Source organism: Petromyzon marinus, unplaced genomic scaffold (genome assembly GCF_048934315.1).
Source record: "Petromyzon marinus isolate PM22_M1 ecotype Great Lakes invasive population unplaced genomic scaffold, UKy_Petmar_22M1.pri1.0 PM_Scaffold_487, whole genome shotgun sequence".
NCBI classification, from domain to species: Eukaryota; Metazoa; Chordata; class Hyperoartia; order Petromyzontiformes; family Petromyzontidae; genus Petromyzon; species Petromyzon marinus.
Genome location: NW_027423487.1, coordinates 54 through 21676, shown reverse-complemented (window position 1 = coordinate 21676; position 21623 = coordinate 54). Strand labels below are relative to the sequence as shown.

Below are 21623 nucleotides of genomic sequence, written 5' to 3'. Positions count from 1 at the left end.
AGGCTGACACACTTAGACAAGAGGGCTGACACACTAAGACAAGGGGCTGACACACTTAGACAAGAGGCTGACACACTAAGACAAGAGGCTGACACACTTAGACAAGAGGGCTGACCACTTAGACAAAAGGGCTGACACACTTAGACAAGAGGGCTGACACACTTAGACAAGAGGCTGACACACTTAGACAAGAGGGCTGACACACTTAGACAAGAGGGCTGACACACAGCACTTAGACAATGCAGGTCACAGTTTTATTAACATAATAATAATTATTATTAACACAATAATTATTACAATAATTATTATTAACACAATAATTATTATTAACACAATAATTACTATTAACGCAATAATTACTATAATAATTATTACAATAAGTATTATTATCACAATAATAATTATTATTACAATAATAATGTTACTTGAATCGACAGGTGATGATGTGGTGATGACGAGGTGATCACGGTGATTGTGATGACGAGCTGATCACGGTGATTGTGACGACGAGGTGATCACGGTGATTGTGATGACGAGGTGATCACGGTGATTGTGATGACGAGGTGATCACGGTGATTGTGACGAGGTGATCACGGTGATTGTGACGAGGTGATCACGGTGATTGTGATGACGAGGTGATCACAGTGATTGTGACAAGCTGATCACAGTGATTGTGACGACGAGCTGATCACGGTGATTGTGATGACGAGGTGATCACGGTGATTGTGACGACGAGCTGATCACGGTGATTGTGACGACGAGCTGATCACGGTGATTGTGATGACGAGGTGATCACGGTGATTGTGACGACGAGCTGATCACGGTGATTGTGACGAGGTGATCACGGTGATTGTGATGAGGTGATCACGGTGATTGTGATGACGAGGTGATCACGGTGATTGTGACGACGAGGTGATCACGGTGATTGTGACGACGAGCTGATCACGGTGATTGTGACGAGGTGATCACGGTGATTGTGACGACGAGGTGATCACTGTGATTGTGACGACGAGCTGATCACGGTGATTGTGACGACGAGCTGATCACGGTGAGTGTGATGACGAGGTGATCACGGTGAGTGTGACGACGAGCTGATCACGGTGATTGTGACGACGAGGTGATCACTGTGATTGTGATGACGAGGTGATCACGGTGATTGTGAAGACGAGCTGATCACGGTGATTGTGATGACGAGGTGATCACGCTGATTGTGACGAGGTGATCACGGTGATTGTGACGACGAGGTGATCACGGTGATTGTGACGAGGTGAGAGTCTCTCCGCTCTCGTAGCGGACAAAGTCGATGATCTCCACTCCGGTGTTGTGAAGTTTTTGCTCTACAGAGATGGCCGGGTCCAGGAGGTAGGGCTGGGACATCAACTCGGTCTGTACACAGCACACACGTACAGTACGTACAGTACATACAGTGCGCACAGTACGTACACAGTACACACATGCAGTATACATACAGTACGTGCAGTGCACGTACAGAACATACAGTGTGCAGTGTGCATACAGTACTTACAGTGCACATACAGTACACACAGTACACACACAGTACATACAGTACACACACAGCACACACAGTACACACAGACAGTATACACAGTACACACACAGTATACACACACAGTACACACACACACAGTACACACACAGTATACACACACAGTATATACACACAGTATATACACACAGTACACACAGTACATACACACAGTACACACACACAGTACACACACACAGTACACACACACAGTATACACAGTACACACAGCACACACACAGTATACACACACAGTATATACACACAGTACACACACAGTACACACACACAGTACACACACACAGTACACACACACAGCACAGTACACACACAGTACACACACACAGTACACACACACAGTACACACACACACAGTACACACACAGTACACACACACAGTACACACACAGTACACACACACAGTACACACACAGTACACACACACAGTACACACACACAGTACACACACACAGTACACACAGTACACACACACAGTACACACACACAGTACACACACAGTACACACACACAGTACACACACACATAGCACACACACAGCACACACAACAACCGCCATTCTCCATTAAGTGGCGGTGACGTCACCACGACGCTTGTGCCAGGCTAGGTGCACCTTGAGGCCACGTGAAGTGTCGAACGCCCGCTGGCAGGAGGTCACGGGGCAGACCCAGGTGCCACGGGTCGACTGACTGAGATGAGTGGCTGATGCACCACCTGTGCCCCCTACTGTGCCAACCTGCTGTGCTTTAGCCACCCGGCGCTCCGCTCGTTGTTGTGAGCGTCGCTCCTCCACCCTCCGTTGTTGTTGGAGGGCGACTGCCTCCAACTGCCCAGTAGCATCCTTCACGAGCCTCCTCCACAGAGGCCGATCTTGACACCGCTGGTACCGGTCATCGGCAAGTCCACTCAGCTCCACGTCCTCCTGTACCACGTCACTCCATCTCTTCTCTAGCCCGTGCCGCGCCCGTTAAGCCCCCTCGATCCGGCCGAACAAAAGCTGTTTCGGCATGCGGTGGCTGGGCATGCGGGCTACATGACCCAGCCATCGCAGCCTTGCCTGCCGGAGGAGCTCACCGATGGGACCTTGCCCAGATATTTCAAGGATTTGTGAACTCCTCACACAATTCAGCCTGGTTAAACCCAGGACGGATCGTAGGCAGGCCAGCCTGAATGTTTCTAACCGGCGAAGATGTTCCATTAGGGGGGTCCACGTTTCGCAAGCATAGAGAAGAGAGGGAATGACCGTGGCCGAAAAGACCTGAAGCTTAGTGCGGAGCGACAGACCAGGTAGCTTCCACACAGCATTACGCAATCAATGAAAAGATATTGCCGCTCCACTGATTCCGAGTGAGACCTCTGCTGTTAAACTGGAGCCGGTCATAAGCACACTGCTCAGGTATGGGAAACTCTCCACTCTCTCCACAACTGCCCCATCACCGATTGGCAGTTGTGGGGGTGGAGTGTCCGATGGTACAAAATACCCAGGCAGGTGCTTAGTTTTGGTGGGGCTGATGGTAAGGCCCCATCTCTTAGTAGCACGCTCCAGTCTCAGCAGCAGCGTCTCCAACTCCTCCTCTGAATGAGCAGCTATTACCAAATCATCGGCATACATAACGTGGTTGAGCAATAGGGAGCCATCCCTTGAACGCATCCGGGCATCGATCAGCCTCCCATTATATCTGTACCATATGGAGATTCCCCAGGTACAGCTATTGAAGGCTTCACGAACTACGCGGTCAAAATAGATGTTAAATAATGTGGAAAAAAGAGGACATCCCTGTCACACCCCAAGGTGTACAGGGAATGGCTCTGACTCCCGGCCACGTAGTTTTACCCGGGCCAGCTCACCATCATGAAGGTCCTTAATGACCGTGGCCGAGAAGACCTGAAGGTACTCCAAAAGCACGAAGAACAACCCAGAGCCCAGGTCTATTGATGGTATCATAGGCCTTGACCAGGTCAATAAAGCAGAGATGTAGGTCTTGTTGGAATTCCCTACACCTCTGCTGTAGCAGACGGACAGAAAATATGGCATCCGTGCAGGACCGCCCTTTCCTGAAACCGCATTGGGGCTCCGCAAGCCTCTCCTCAGCTTGCAAGGCGATGTTGAATAATCCTTGCCAGGACCTTTCCCGGCATACTGAGGAGTGAGATGCCCTGTAGTTATTACAGTCTGTGCGGTCCCCCTTCTTAAAGAGGGGGACCACCAGGGCATCCTTCCAATCCTGCGGAACCCGTCCCAGTGGTCTGACTGTTGTTATGATGTCATATAGGGCAGTCTGTGTACAAACGCAACCCTCCCTCAGCATTTCGCTTGGAAGATCATCTCTGCCCAGTGCCTTTCCTGGTCAGATGGCACCTCAGCCAGCCACTCACAGGGGGTGACTTCTTCCTCCAATATTTGAGGTACCACAGTCTCAGCAGGGTCATCCCCACTTTGTCCCACGATGTTTTCCTGGCTGAGGGATTTTCCCTCCCCCACGACCTCACAGAAATGATCAGCAAATCTGCAAACCTGTTCCTGGGGGTCGGAGATTGGATCACCATTCTTTCCCCTAATGTTGGTAAAAGGTGTGGCGCTGCAGGTTACTTTTTTGATGGAATTAAATAGAGATTTGTGATCACGGGCCACTGAGGCAGACTCCATCTCCTCAGCAACCCGCGACCACCACCCATCCTTGCAGCGCCTCACGGCTCTCCGAACCTCCGAGTGAAGGCTGCGGTAATCCTCCTCATTCTCCGACGTGGGATTCTGTAGCCGATGACAGTAGGCCTGTCGCTTTTTCTCAACCATCCTGAACATCTCCTCTGTCAGCCAGGGTCTCTGGGGAGGTCTGGACCGCGTACACAAAGCAGCCATCGCAGCTGCATGAGTCACAGTCCTAAACCTCGCCCATTTACCCTCGACATCAGGAGGAGTGGGGGACGATGCCAACCCCAGCCGCAAGCGATGATGAAATTCTCATCAGCTAACTGAGACCAGGCCACTAAGGGTTTGAATGAGGTCCTGGGTGTACACCCACCACCGGAGTGGAAGAATGGCAGGCGCATTTTACAGATGACAAGTCGATGGTCAGTGGGCAGATCAGCTCCACGGTAGGTCCTGGTGTCAAGGACATGGGCCCGCATCCGCTGTTCTGTAACTATGTAGTCCAGCAGATGTTCTTGCTTGGACCCGGCATGCATCCATGATGTTGTGTGGATGCCAGAACAGCGTGTTGGTAATTACAAGCCCATGGGCTGCACAAAAATCTAGCAGCCTCCTACCGTTGTTATTGAGCTGATCTGGCAAATGCCTTCCATTTAATCCAGACCAGGTGCCAGCATCATGACCAACTCGGGCATTGAAGTCAGCCAACAAGATGACTCTGTCCCGAGGGGCCACTTTAACCAGCACCTGTGACAGGAGGTCATAGAAGGCATCTGACTCATCGGCTTTGCCTGCATCCCTCCACGGATGTTCATCTTCGGTGGGGGCATAAGTAACCACGACCACCACTCCTTGCCTCCGGTTGATGGGAAGGCGAGCCCAAAGTAGCCTGGGGCTTACAGCTTCCCACACCTCACCGCCACGCTCCCATGCCCCCTTCATTATTTTGTTCAAAAGAAGAGCCACACCCTGTTGTTTGGCAGTCTGCTGCCCCGAGTAGAGGACTGTCCACCCCTCATGGTGGCAGGAGCCAGAGCCGGTCCACCGGACCTCCTGAATGCCACAGAGATCCAGGCGGTACCGGTCCAGCTCCCGACAGAGGAGTGGCAGCCTCTCCTCCGCAGTGAGTATTCGAACATTCCACGTGGCCACACGAAGTGGCTTTTCGTTGTTTCTGGAGGAGTCCCGAGGGTAGATATTCAATCTCCTGGCTCCGCCAATTGGGGTTTGGCCAGGAGACGTCATAGACGCCTGTCCCCCCGGGGCCTCCGGCACAAGCTTATTAGTTACAGATTTAAGTCGTGGTTTAGTGGTAATTTATTGAAGGTGGAGGGGTTACCAGCCCCTCGCACCTGTCCAGAGCCCCCGTTTAGCCCCTGTGGTGGTCACAGACGCCATGAGGGGAGAGGAGCCAATCGGAATTGGCTCCTCCCCCCACAGCATTGTCCACGACAGAGTTGCCCGTCCGGCATCGCGAGGAGGTAGGGGGTTGTTTCACACCTAGACACACACACACCTACACACACATACACACCTAGACACACACACACCTAGACACACATACACACCTAGACACACACACACAGACACACATACACACCTAGACACACACAGAGACACACACACCTCACACACCTAGACACACACAGAGACACACACACCTCACACACCTAGACACACACACCTCACACACCTAGACACACACACACACAGACACACACACAAACAACAACAACAACCGCCATTCGCCACTAAGTGGCGGTGACGTCACCACGACGCTTGTGCCAGGCTATGTGCACCGTGAGGCCACGTGAAGTGTCGAACGCCCGCTGGCAGGAGGTCACGGGGCAGACCCAGGTGCCACGGGTCGACTGACTGAGATGACTGGCTGATGCACCACCTGTGCCCCCTACTGTGCCAACCTGCTGTGCTTTAGCCACCCGGCGCTCTGCTCGTTGTTGTGAGCGTCGCTCCTCCACCCTCCGTTGTTGTTGGAGGGCGACTGCCTCCAACTGCCCAGTAGCATCCTTCACGAGCCTCCTCCACAGAGGCCGATCTTGACACCGCTGGTACCAGTCATCGGCAAGTCCACTCAGCTCCACGTCCTCCTGTACCACATCACTCCATCTCTTCTCTAGCCCGTGCCGCGCCCGCTTAGCCCCCTCAATCCGGCCAAACAAAAGCTGTTTCGGCATGCGGTGGCTGGGCATGCAGGCTACATGACCCAGCCATCGCAGCCTTGCCTGCCGGAGGAGCTCACCGATGGGACCCTGCCCAGATCTTTCAAGGATTTGTGAGCTCCTCACACAATCCAGTCTGGTTAAACCCAGGATGGATCGTAGGCAGGCCAGCCTAAATGTTTCTAACCGGCGAAGATGTTCCATTAGGGGGGTCCACGTTTCGCAAGCGTAGAGAAGGGAGGGAATGACCGTGGCCGAGAAGACCTGAAGCTTAGTGCGGAGCGACAGACCAGGTAGCTTCCACACAGCGTTACGCAACCGATGAAAAGATATTGCCGCTCGACTGATTCGGAGTGAGACCTCTGCTGTTAAACTGGAGCCAGTCATAAGCACACTGCCCAGGTATGGGAAACTCTCCACTCTCTCCACAACTGCCCCATCACCGATTGGGAGTTGTGGGGGTGGAGTGTCCGATGGTACAAAATACCCAGGCAGGTGCTTAGTTTTGGTGGGGCTGATGGTAAGGCCCCACCTCTTAGTGGCACGCTCCAGTCTCAGCAGCAGCGTCTCCAACTCCTCCTCTGACTGAGCAGCTATTACCAAATCATCAGCATACATAACGTGGTTGAGCAATAGGGAGCCATCCCTTGACCGCACCCGGGCATCGATTAGCCTCCCATTATATCTGTACCATATGGAGATTCCCCCGGTACAGCTATTGAAGGCTTCACGAACTACGTGGTCAAAATAGATGTTAAATAATGTGGGAGCCAGAGGACATCCCTGTCGCACCCCAAGGTGTACAGGGAATGGCTCTGACTCACGGCCACGTAGTTTACCCGGGCCCGCTCACCATCATGAAGGTCCTTAATGATCGTGAGCAGAGGGTCAGGTACTCCAAAAGCACGAAGAACAACCCAGAGCCCAGGCCTACTGATGGTATCATAGGCCTTGACCAGGTCAATAAAGCAGAGATGTAGGTCTTGTTGGAATTCCCTACACCTCTGCTGTAGCAGACGGACAGACAATATGGCATCTGTGCAGGACCGCCCTTTCCTGAAACCGCATTGGGGCTCCGCAAGCCTCTCCTCAGCGTGCCTGGCAAGGCGATGCTGAATAATCCTTGCCAGGACCTTTCCCGGCACACTGAGGAGTGAGATGCCCCTGTAGTTGTTACAGTCTGTGCGGTCCCCCTTCTTAAAAAGGGGGACCACCAGGGCATCCTTCCAATCCTGCGGAACCCGTTCAGTGGTCCAGACTGTTGTTATGATGTCATATAGGGCAGTCTGTGCACAAACACCACCCTCCCTCAGCATTTCGCTTGGGAGATCATCTCTGCCCGCTGCCTTTCCTGGTCTCAGACTCCGGATCGCCTTCAATACTTCCTCAGCAGATGGCACCTCAGCCAGCCACTCACAGGGGGTGACTTCTTCCAATATTTGAGGCACCGCAGCCTCAGCAGGGTCATCCCCACTTTGTGCCACGATGTTTTCCTGGCTGAGGGATTTTCCCTCCCCCAGGACCTCACAGAAATGCTCAGCAAATCTGCGAACCTGTTCATGGGGGTCGGAGATTGGATCACCGTTTTTTCCCCTAATGATGGTAATAGGTGTGGCGGACGGGCAACTCTGTCGTGGACAGTGCTGTGGGGGGAGATCCAATTTTGATTGGCTCCTCCCCTCATGGCATATATGCCCACCACAGGGGCTAAACGGGGGCTCTGGACGGGTGCGAGGGGCTGGTAACCCCTCCACTTTCAATTAATTACCACGAAACCACAAATTAAACACAGACACACACACCTATACACACACACACTGAGACACACATACACACCTAGACACACACACTGAGACACACACAGCTAGATACACACACCTAGAAACACACACACCTATACACACACACACACCTAGACACACACACACTGAGACACACACAGCTAGACACACACAGACACACAACAACAACAACAACCGCCATTCGCCACTAAGTGGCGGTGACGTCACCACGACGCTTGTGCCAGGCTATGTGCACCGTGAGGCCACGTGAAGTGTCGAACGCCCGCTGGCAGGAGGTCACTGGGCAGACCCAGGTGCCACGGGTCGACTGACTGAGATGACTGAGATGACTGGCTGATGCACCACCTGTGCCCCCTACTGTGCCAAACAATTAATTACCACGAAACCACAGACACACACACACCTATACACACACACACCTAGACACACATAGCTAGACACACACACACAGACACACACACACAGTGTCACACACACACACACAGACTCACACACACACAGACTCACACACACCTAGACACACACACACACACCTAGACACACACACACACACACACCTAGACACACACACACCTATACACACACACACACCTAGACACACACACACCTATACACACACACGCACTGAGACACACACAGTCATCACGATCCATCCTTACCTCTGCACCACCACCATCACCACCGCCACCATCACCGCCTCCTCCTCCTCCACCTCCTCCTCCTCCTCCTCCACCTCCTCCCTCTCTCTCCACCACCGCCGCCGCCGCTCGCCGTGCCCCCAGGCTGAGCGGTGCCATGCCCACCACGTGCTGGGCCAGCCGGCGACCAACCTCCTCCACCGCCTCCACCGCCTCCACCGCCTCCACCGCCTCCACCGCCTCCTCCACCCCCGCACGGGAGACCTCCACCGGCTGTGGCCGCAGCACCACCAGGGCGGCAAACTTCCCCAGCAGCGTGACGGCGCCCGGTCCGGCGTGGGGTGGTGGTGTTGGTGGTGTTGGTGGTGATGGTGGTGTTGGTGTTGGTGGTGTTGGTGTTGGTGGTGTTGGTGGTGTTGGTGGTGTTGGTGGGGCGCCGTGGACGTAGCTGGCAATGAGCGTTCCGGCGGGGACGCCCAGCCAGCAGCCGCGCTGGATGACCACACGCTCGCCCAGACGGCCTGAGCACACACACACACACAGAGACACACACAGAGAGACACACACAGAGACACACACAGAGACACACACAGAGACACACACAGAGACACACACACAGTGACACACACACAGAGACACAGACACACACAGAGACACACAGAGACACACACAGAGACACACACAGAGACACACACACAGTGACACACACACAGAGACACAGACACACACAGAGACACACAGAAACACACACAGAGACACACACACACACACAGTGACACACACACAGTGACACACACACAGAGAGACACACACAGAGACACACACAGAGACACACAGACACACACAGAGACACACAACAACAACAACACCAACAACCGCCATTCGCCACTAAGTGGCGGTGACGTCACCACGACGCTTGTGCCAGGCTATGTGCACCCTGAGGCCACGTGAAGTGTCGAACGCCCGCTGGCAGGAGGTCACGGGGCAGACCCAGCAGGTGCCACGGGTCGACTGACTGAGATGACTGGCTGATGCACCACCTGTGCCCCCTACTGTGCCAACCTGCTGTGCTTTAGCCACCCGGCGCTCCGCTCGTTGTTGTGAGCGTCGCTCCTCCGCCCTCCGTTGTTGTTGGAGGGCGACTGCCTCCAACTGCCCAGTAGCGTCCTTCACGAGCCTCCTCCACAGAGGCCGATCTTGACACCGCTGGTACCAGTCATCGGCAAGTCCACTCAGCTCCACGTCCTCCTGTACCACATCACTCCATCTCTTCTCTAGCCCGTGCCGCGCCCGCTTAGCCCCCTCAATCCGGCCAAACAAAAGCTGTTTCGGCATGCGGTGGCTGGGCATGCGGGCTACATGACCCAGCCATCGCAGCCTTGCCTGCCGGAGGAGCTCACCGATGGGACCGTGCCCAGATCTTTCAAGGATTTGTGAGCTCCTCACACAATCCAGTCTGGTTAAACCCAGGATGGATCGTAGGCAGGCCAGCCTAAATGTTTCTAACCGGCGAAGATGTTCCATTAGGGGGGTCCACGTTTCGCAAGCGTAGAGAAGTGAGGGAATGACCGTGGCCGAGAAGACCTGAAGCTTAGTGTGGAGCGACAGACCAGGTAGCTTCCACACAGCGTTACGCAACCAATGAAAAGATATTGCCGCTCGACTGATTCGGAGTGAGACCTCTGCTGTTAAACTGGAGCCGGTCATAAGCACACTGCCCAGGTATGGGAAACTCTCCACTCTCTCCACAACTGCCCCATCACCGATTGGCATTTGTGGGGGTGGAGTGTCCGATGGTATAAAATACCCAGGCAGGTGCTTAGTTTTGGTGGGGCTGATGGTAAGGCCCCATCTCTTAGTAGCACGCTCCAGTCTCAGCAGCAGCGTCTCCAACTCCTCCTCTGAATAAGCAGCTATTACCAAATCATCGGCATACATAACGTGGTTGAGCAATAGGGAGCCATCCCTTGACCGCATCCGGGCATCGATCAGCCTCCCATTATATCTGTACCATATGGAGATTCCCCCGGTACAGCTATTGAAGGCTTCACGAACTACGTGGTCAAAATAGATGTTAAATAATGTGGGAGCCAGAGGACATCCCTGTCGCACCCCAAGGTGTACAGGGAATGGCTCTGACTCCCTGCCACGTAGTTTTACCCGGGCCCGCTCACCATCATGAAGGTCCTTAATGATCGTGAGCAGAGGGTCAGGTACTCCAAAAGCACGAAGAACAACCCAGAGCCCAGGCCTACTGATGGTAACATAGGCCTTGACCAGGCCAATAAAGCAGAGATGTAGGTCTTGCTGGAATTCCTTACACCTCTGCTATAGCAGACGGACAGAAAATATGGCATCCGTGCAGGACCGCCCTTTCCTGAAACCGCATTGGGGCTCCGCAAGCCTCTCCTCAGCGTACCTGGCAAGGCGATGTTGAATAATCCTTGCCAGGACCTTCCCCGGCACACTAAGGAGTGAGATGCCCCTGTAGTTGTTACAGTCTGTGCGGTCCCCCTTCTTAAAGAGGGGGACCACCAGGGCATCCTTCCAATCCTGCGGAACCAGTCCAGTGGTCCAGACTGTTGTTATGATGTCCTGTAGGGCAGTCTGTGCACAAACGCCACCCTCCCTCAGCATTTCGCTTAGGAGATCATCTTTGCCCGCTGCCTTTCCTGGTCTCAGACTCCGGATCGCCTTCAGTACATCCTCAACAGATGGCACTTCAGCCAGCCACTCACAGGGTGTGACTTCTTCCAATATTTGAGGCACCGCAGCCTCAGCAGGGTCATCCTCACTTTGTGCCACGATGTTTTCCTGGCTGAGGGATTTTCCCTCCCCCAGGACCTCACAGAAATGCTCAGCAAATCTGCAAACCTGTTTCTGGGGGTCAGAAATTGGATCACCGTTTTTTCACCCTAATGATGGTAATAGGTGTGGTGCTGCAGGTTACTTTTTTGATGGAGTTAAATAGAGATTTGTGATCGCGGGCCACTGAGGCAGACTCCATCTCCTCAGCAACCCGCGACCACCACCCATCCTTGCAGCGCCTCACGGCTCTCCTAACCTCCGAGCGAAGGCTGCGGTAAGCCTCCTCATTCTCTGACGTGGGATTCTGTAGCCGATGACAGTGGGCCTGTCGCTTTTTCTCAACCATCCTGAACACCTCCTCTGTCAGCAAGGGTCTCTGGGGAGGTCTGGACCACGTACCTAAAGCAGCCATTGCAGCTGCATGAGTCAGTCCTAAACCTCGCCCATCTACCCTCGACATCAGGAGTGGGGGACGATGCCAACCCCTAGCCGCATGTTGAAATTCTCGCTTGCAACTTTCATCAGCTAGCTGAGACCAGGCCACTTTAGGTTGGAATGGGGTCCTGGGTGTACACCCACCACCGGAGTGGAAGAATGGCAGGCACATCTTACAGATGACTTCTCGATGGTCAGAGGGCAGATCAGCTCCACGGTAGGTCCTGGTGTCAAGGACATGGGCTCGCATCCGCTGGTCCGTCACTATGTAGTCCAGCAGATGTTCTTGCTTGGACCCGGCATGCATCCATGATGTGGTGTGGATGCGCCGATGCCGGAACAGCGTGTTGGTAATTACAAGCCCATGGGCTGCACAAACATCTAGCAGCCTCCTGCCGTTGTTATTGATCTGATCTGGCCCATGCCCTCCAATCACTCCAGGCCGGGTGCCAGCATCATGACCAACTCGGGCATTGAAGTCACCCAACAAGATGACTCTATCCCGAGGGGCAACTTTAGCCAGCACCTGTGACAGGAGGTCATAGAGGGCATCTGACTCATCGGCTTTGCCTGCATCCCTCCACGGATGTTCGTCTTCGGTGGGGGCATAAGTAACCACGACCACCACTCCTCGCCTCCGATTGATGGGAAGGCGAGCCCAAAGTAGCCTGGGGCTTACAGCTTCCCACACCTCACGCGCACACACACACACGCACACACACACACGTGGGTAGGTGAGTGAGTGGGTGAGTGGGTGAGTCAGTGAGTGGGTGAGTGAGTGGGTGAGTGAGTGAGTGGGTGAGTGAGTGAGTGAGTGGGCGAATGAGGGGGTGAGTGAGTAGGTGAGTGAGTCGGTGAGTAGGTGAGTGAGTGAGTGAGTAGGTGAGTGAGTGAGTAGGTGAGTGAGTGGATGAGTGAGTAGGTGAGTGAGTAGGTGAGTGGGTGAGTGAGTGGGTGAGTGAGTAGGTGAGTGAGTAGGTGAGTGAGTGAGTGAGTGGGTGAGTGAGTGAGTGAGTAGGCGAGTGAGTGAGTAGGTGAGTAGGTGAGTGAGTAGGCGAGTGAGTAGGTGAGTAGGTGAGTGAGTGGGTGACTGAGTGGATAGGTGAGTGAGTGAGTGAGTAGGTGAGTAGGTGAGCGAGTGGTAGCTCACCAATGGTGAGTGAGTAGCTGAGTGAGTAGGTGAGTGACTGAGTGGGTGAGTAGGTGAGTGAGTAGGTGAGTGAGTGAGTAGTGGGTGAGTAGATGAGTGAGTAGGTGAGTGAGTAGGTGAGTGAGTGGGTGAGTGAGTAGGTGAGTGAGTAGGTGAGTGAGTAGGTGAGTGAGTAGGTGAGTGAGTGAGTAGGTGAGTAGGTGAGTGAGTAGGTGAGTAGGTGAGTGAGTGGGTGAGTGAGTAAGTGAGTAGGTGAGTGAGTTGGTGAGTAGGTGAGTAGGTGAGTGAGTAGGCGAGTGAGTAGGTGAGTGGGTGAGTGAGTTGGTGAGTGCGTGAGTGAGTAGGTGAGTGAGTAGGTGAGTGAGTAGGTGAGTAGGTGAGTGAGTAGGTGAGTGAGTAGGTGAGTGAGTGGGTGAGTAGGTGAGTGAGTAGGTGAGTGAGTAGGTGAGTAGGTGAGTGAGTAGGTGAGTGAGTAGGTGAGTGAGTTGGTGAGTTGGTGAGTAGCTCACCAATGGTGAGCGCCAGCACCTCCCCCAGCGAGGACTTTGAGTTTGGGCTGCTCAGCCGGAGGATTTCCTCTCCGCTCAGGTCCAGCTACGAGGATTAATCAATGAATGAATTAATTAGAATTCACTAACATTCACTGCTCATCAATAAAGCAGCTGCAGCAGGAGGAATCAGAGAAGCTGTGAAGCTCTTTGTCACAGGGAGGTGGGGGGTGTCAGACTGTCACCACAACAACACAAAGACAAAGATCCCCCGTGTAGGCTCTAACTGGCTCCTGGGGCAAGTGCTGTTAGCTACCGGCACTGTGGATGCATTCAGAGGGGTGTGGTACACCAGCACCACCGCTCCCGGCCGCCTTTGTCTCTCTCAGAGGTAGCGATGTTCACTACACCACCAACACCGCTACCGCTACACCACCACTACCACCACCACTACCACTACACCACCACCAACACCGCTACCATCACCACAACTACACCACTACCACCGCTACACCACCACTACTACTACTACTACACCACCACGACCACTGCTACACCACTACCACACCACCACTACACCACCAACACTACACCACCACCACCGCTAGACCACCACCACCACTACACCACCACCACTACTACACCACCACCACCACTACACCACCACCACCACCACTACACCACCACCACCACCACCACTACTACACCACCACCACCACTACTACTACACCACCACCACTACACCACCACCACCACTACACCACCACCACCACTACACCACCACCACACCGCCACCACCACTACACTACCACCACCACACAGAGACCCATAGACTCACCACACAGAGACCCACAGACTCACCACAGAGACCCACAGACTCACCACACAGAGACCCATAGACTCACCACACAGAGACACACAGACTCACCACACAGAGACACAGAGACTCATCACACAGAGACCCATACTCTGTGTCTGTATGTGTGTGTGAGTCTGTATGTGTGTGTGTCTGTGTGTGTGTGAGTCTGTGTGTGTGTGCGTGTCTGTGTGTGTGTGCGTGTCTGTGTGTGTGTGTCTCTGTGTGTGTCTGTATGTGTGTGTGTCTGTGTGTGTGTGCTGTGTGTGTTTCTCTGTGTGTCTGTATGTGTGTGTGTCTGTATGTGTGTGTCTGTGTGTGTGTGTGAGTCTGTGTGTGTGTGCGTGTCTGTGTGTGTGTGCGTGTCTGTGTGTGTGTGTCTCTGTGTGTGTCTGTATGTGTGTGTTTCTGTGTGTGTGTGCTGTGTGTGTTTCTCTGTGTGTCTGTATGTGTGTGTGTCTGTATGTGTGTGTGTCTGTGTGTGTGTCTGTGTGTGTGTGACACTGTGTGTGTATCTGTGTGTGTGTCTGTGTGTGTGTCTGTGTGTATATCTGTGTGTGTGTCTGTGTGTGTGTCTGTGTGTATATCTGTGTGTGTGTACCCGTGTGTACGTGTGACACTGTGTGTGTGTCTGTGTGTCTGTGTGTGTCTGTGTGTGTGACACTGTGTGTGTGTGACACTGTGTGTGAGTACCTGGTGCGGTGTATAAACATTGCCACTAGGGAGACAAAGGCGGTCGGGCGTGGTGCTGGCCACCCACCCCCTCGTGTACCGTTCCGGCCTTCATAGGTGCTCGCTAACAGCACTTGCCCCTACAGTCTGTTAAGGCTATACGGGGGATCTTTGTCTTTGTTTTGACTGTGTGTGTGTAACTGTGTGTAACTGTGTGTGTGTGTGTAACTGTGTGTGTCTGTGTGTGTGTAACTGTATGTGTGTTTGTGTAACTGTGTTTAACTGTGTGTGTTTAACTGTGTGTGTTTAACTGTGTGTGTGACACTGTGTGTGTGTGTACGTGTGACACTGTGTGTGTGTACCCGTGTGTATGTGTGACACTGTGTGTGTGACACTGTGTGTGTGTGTGACACTATGTGTGTGACACTATGTGTGTGTGTGACACTGTGTGTGTGTCTGTGTGTGACACTATGTGTGTGACACTATGTGTGTGTGTGACACTGTGTGTGTGTGTCTGTGTGTGACACTGTGTGTGTGACACTGTGTGTGTGTGTCTGTGTGTGACACTGTGTGTGTGAAACTGTGTGTGTGTGACACTGTGTGTGTGACAGTGTGTGTGACACTGTGTGTGTGTGACACTGTGTGTGTGTACCCGTGTGTACGTGTGACACTGTGTGTGTGACACTGTGTGTATTACACTGTGTGTGTGACACTGTGTGTGCGTGAGACACTGTGTGTGTGTGTGTCTGTGTGTGTGTCTGTGTGTATATCTGTGAGTGTGTTTGTGACACTGTGTGTGTGTGACACTGTGTGTGTATCTGTGTGTGTGTGACACTGTGTGTGTGTGACACTGTGTGTGTGTCTGTGTGTGTGTGTATGTGTGTGACACTGTGTGTGTGTGTATGTGTGTACCCGGGTGTACGTGTGACACTGTGTCTGTGTGTGTCTGTGTGTGCGTATGTGTGTGACAGTGTGTGTGACACTGTGTGAGTGTGTGTGACACTGTGTGTGTGTGTCTGTGTGTATATCTGTGTGAGTGTGTGTGACACTGTGTGTGTGTGTGACACTGTGTGTGTGTGTCTGTGTGTGTCTGTGTGTGTGTCTGTGTGTATATCTGTATGAGTGTGTGTGTGACACTGTGTGTGTGACACTGTGTGTGTGTCTGTGTGTGTGTGTCTGTGTGTGTGTGACACTGTGTGTATATCTGTATGTGTGTGTGTGTATATCCGTGTGTGGGTGTATATATCTGTGTGTGCGTGTGTATATCTGTGCGTGTGTACCCGTGTGTACGTGTGTGACACTGTGTGTGACACTGTGTGAGTGTGTGTGACACTGTGTGTGTGTCTGTGTGTGTTTGTGTGTGTGTGTGTCTGTGTGTGTGTCTGTGTGTGTGTGTCTGTGTGTATATCTGTGTGTGTGTGTCACTGTGTGTGTCTGTGTGTGTGTGTCTGTGTGTGTGTGTGACACTGTGTGTGTGTCTGTGTGTGTCTGTGTGTGTGTGTGTGTCTGTGTGTGTGTCTGTGTGTGTGTGTCTGTGTGTATATCTGTGTGTGTGTGACACTGTGTGTGTGTCTGTGTGTGTATCTGTGTGTATATCTGTGTGAGTGTGTGTGACACTGTGTGTGTCTGTGTATGTGTCTGTGTGACACTGTGTGTCTATCTGTATGTGTGTATATCTGTGTGTGTGTGTCTGTGTGTGTGTGACACTGTGTGTGTGACACTGTGTGTGTGACACTGTGTGTGTGTACCCGTGTGTACGTGTGACACTGTCTGTGTGTGTGACACTGTGTGTGTGTCTGTGTGTGTGTGTGACACTGTGTGTGTGTCTGTGTGTATATCTGTGTGAGTGTGTGTGACACTGTGTGTGTCTGTGTGTGTGTGTCTGTGTGTGTGTGTGTCTGTGTGTGTGTCTGTGTGTGTGTGTGTATCTGTGTGTATATCTGTGTGAGTGTGTGTGACACTGTGTGTACGTGTGTGTGACACTGTGTATGTGTGACACTGTGTGACACTGTGTGTGTATGTGTGTGTGTGTCTGTGTGACACTGTGTGTCTATCTGTATGTGTGTATATCTGTGTGTGTGTCTGTGTGTGACACTGTGTGTGTGACACTGTGTGTACGTGTGTGTGACACTGTGTGTGTGTATGTGTGTGTGTACCCGTGTGTACGTGTGACACTGTGTGTGTGTGACACTGTGTGTGTGACTGTGTGTACGTGTGTGTGACACTGTGTATGTGTGACACTGTGTGTACGTGTGTGTGACACTGTGTGTGTGTGACACTGTGTGACACTGTGTGTGTGTATGTGTGTGTGTGTCTGTGTGTATATCTGTGTGAGTGTGTGTGACACTGTGTGTGTCTGTGTGTGTCTGTGTGTGTGTGACACTGTGTGTGTGACACTGTGTGACACTGTGTGTGTGTGTACCCGTGTGTACGTGTGACACTGTGTGACACTGTGTGTGTGTGTGTGACACTGTGTGTGTGTGTCTGTGTGTGTGTGTGACACTGTGTGTGTGACACTGTGTGTACGTGTGTGTGACACTGTGTATGTGTGACACTGTGTAACACTGTGTGTGTGTACGTGTGTGTGTACCCGTGTGTACGTGTGACACTGTGTGTGTGTGTGTATATCTGTATGTGTGTATATCTGTGTGTGTATATCTGTGTGTACGTGTGACACTGTGTGTGTGTGACACTGTGTGTGTGTGTGTGTGACACTGTGTGTGTGTGTGACACTGTGTGTGTGTGTGACACTGTGTGTGACACTGTGTGTGTGTGACACTGTGTGTGTGTGTGACACTGTGTGACACTGTGTGTGTGACACTGTGTGTGAGTGTGTGTGTACCCGTGTGTACGTGTGACACTGTGTGTGTGTGTGACACTGTGTGTGTGTATATGTGTGTGTGTGACACTGTGTGTGTGTGACACTGTGTGTGTGTATATGTGTGTGTGTGACACTGTGTGTGTGTGACACTGTGTGTGTGACACTGTGTGTGTGTGTACCCGTGTGTACGTGTGTGTGACACTGTGTGTGTGTGACACTGTGTGTACGTGTGACACTGTGTGTGTGACACTGTATGTGTGACACTGTGTGACACTGTGTGTGTGTACCCGTGTGTACGTGTGACACTGTGTGTGACTCTGTGGGTGTGTGACACTGTGTGTGTATGTGTGTGTGTGTATATTTGTGTGTATGTGTGTGTGTGTGTACCCGTGTGTACGTGTGACACTGTGTGATACTGTGTGACACTGTGTGTGTGACACTGTGTGTGTGTGACACTGTGTGTGTGTGTGACACTGTGTGTGTGTCTGTGTGTGTGTGACACTGTGTGTATATCTGTGTGTGTGACACTGTGTGTGTGTGTGTATATGTGTGTGTGTGACACTGTGTGTGTGTGTGTACCCGTGTGTACGTGTGACACTGTGTGTGTGTGTGACACTGTGTGTGTGTATATGTGTGTGTGTGACACTGTGTGTGTGTGACACTGTGTGTGTGTATATGTGTGTGTGTGACACTGTGTGTGTGTGACACTGTGTGTGTGACACTGTGTGTGTGTGTACCCGTGTGTACGTGTGTGTGACACTGTGTGTGTGTGACACTGTGTGTACGTGTGACACTGTGTGTGTGACACTGTATGTGTGACACTGTGTGACACTGTGTGTGTGTGTGTGTACCCGTGTGTACGTGTGACACTGTGTGTGACTCTGTGGGTGTGTGACACTGTGTGTGTGTATGTGTGTGTGACACTGTGTGTGACACTGTGTGTGTGTGTGTGTGTACGTGTGACACTGTGTGTGTGTGACACTGTGTGTGTGTGTGTGTACCCGTGTGTACGTGTGACACTGTGTGACACTGTGTGTGTGTGTGACACTGTGTGTGTATATGTGTGTGTGTGTGACACTGTGTGTGACACACTGTGTGTGTGTGACACTGTGTGTGTGTGACACTGTGTGTGTGTGACACTGTGTGTGTGTGTGTACCCGTGTGTACGTGTGACACTGTGGACAGCTGTCTCCATGTGCCGTGACAGCGCCAACGGTGAGCTCCACCAGGTGCTGGAAGACGTCGCTCCTCGAAACAAAGTCTGTCTCGCACGCCACCTGCATCATCACCACCATCACCACCATCATCATCATCATCATAAAACCATCATCACCATCATCACCATCATCACCATCATCATCATCATCACCAACATCATCATCACCTACATCATCATCATCACCATCATCATGACCTACATCATCATCACCTACATCACCATCATCATCACCACCATCATCACCATCATCATCATCATCACCACCATCATCACCATCATCATCATCATCACCACCATCATCATCATCACCACCATCATCATCACCATCACCACCATCATCACCATCATCACCATCATCACCATCACCACCTACATCATCACCTACAGCTCCACCAGGTGCTGGAAGACGTCGCTCCTCGAAACAAAGTCTGTCTCGCACGCCACCTGCATCATCATCATCACCATCATCATCACCATCATCATCACCATCATCATCATCATCACCACCATCATCACCATCACCACCTACATCATCACCTACAGCTCCACCAGGTGCTGGAAGACGTCGCTCCTCGAAACAAAGTCCGTCTCGCACGCCACCTGCATCATCACCAACACCATCACCACCATCATCACCACCATCATCATCATCACCACCATCATCATCATCACCACCATCATCACCATCACCACCTACATCATCACCTACAGCTCCACCAGGTGCTGGAAGACGTCGCTCCTCGAAACAAAGTCTGTCTCGCATGCCACCTGCATCATCATCATCACCATCACCACCATCATCACCTACATCATCATCATCATCACCACCATCATCACCATCATCATCATCATCACCACCATCATCATCATCACCACCATCATCATCACCATCACCACCATCATCACCATCATCACCATCATCACCATCACCACCTACATCATCACCTACAGCTCCACCAGGTGCTGGAAGACGTCGCTCCTCGAAACAAAGTCTGTCTCGCACGCCACCTGCATCATCATCATCACCATCATCATCACCATCATCATCACCATCATCATCATCATCACCACCATCATCACCATCACCACCTACATCATCACCTACAGCTCCACCAGGCGCTGGAAGACGTCGCTCCTCGAAACAAAGTCTGTCTCGCACGCCACCTGCATCATCATCATCATCATCACCATCACCACCATCATCACCATCATCATCACCATCATCACCATCACCATCACCACCACCTACATCATCATCATCATCACCTACATCATCACCATCACCTACATCATCACCATCACCACCATCATCATCATCACCATCATCACCATCACCATCACCACCACCTACATCATCATCATCACCTACATCATCATCATCACCTACATCATCATCATCACCATCACCACCACCTACATCATCACCACCATCATCATCATCATCACCTACATCATCATCATCATCACCTACATCATCATCATCACCTACATCATCATCATCATCACCTACATCATCATCACCTACATCATCATCCTCATCATCACCTACATCATCATCACCTACATCACCCACATCACCTACATCATCACCATCATCATCACCTACAGCATCATCATCACCTACATCACCATCACCACCACCATCATCACCATGACCTACATCACCTACATCATCATCACCGTCACCACCATCATCACTATCATCACCATCATCACCTACATCATCATCACCATCACCTACAGCACCATCATCATCACCTACAGCACCACCACCACCATCACTACCATCACCACCCCCACCACCACCACCACCATCACCACCATCACCACCACCACCACCACCATCACCACCATCACCACCACCACCACCACCACCATCACCACCACCACCATCACCACCACCACCACCACCACCCCCACCACCACCACCACCCCCATCACCACCACCACCATCACCACCATCACCACCACCACCACCACCATCACCACCACCACCACCCCCACCACCACCACCACCCCACCACCACCACCATCACCACCACCATCATCATCACCACCACCATCACCACCACCATCATCACCACCACCTACAGCACCATCACCATCATCACCTACATCATCACCTACATCACCTACAGCATCATCACCTATATCATCATCATCACCATCACCTACAGCACCATCATCATCATCACCATCACCTACAGCATCACCATCATCATCACCATCACCTACAGCATCACCATCATCATCACCATCATCATCACCATCACCTACAGCACCATCATCATCATCACCTACAGCACCATCATCACCTACATCATCACCATCACCTACATC

General features: G+C 52.2%; 1 protein-coding gene across 1 annotated transcript; it reads right to left on the bottom strand.

Moving 5' to 3' along the window:
• Nucleotides 1-232: 232 nt before the first annotated feature.
• On the bottom strand, nucleotides 233-19359 carry LOC116936947 (elongation factor Ts, mitochondrial-like). Its single transcript, XM_076064494.1, has 5 exons — nucleotides 19222-19359; nucleotides 15173-15289; nucleotides 13737-13821; nucleotides 8856-9355; nucleotides 233-1386 (listed from the first exon to the last, which is right to left on the bottom strand). Exons 1-5 carry the CDS (start codon nucleotides 19357-19359, stop codon nucleotides 1249-1251), a joined length of 978 nt encoding a protein of 325 aa, XP_075920609.1. The 3' UTR covers nucleotides 233-1248.
• Nucleotides 19360-21623: the final 2264 nt, after the last annotated feature.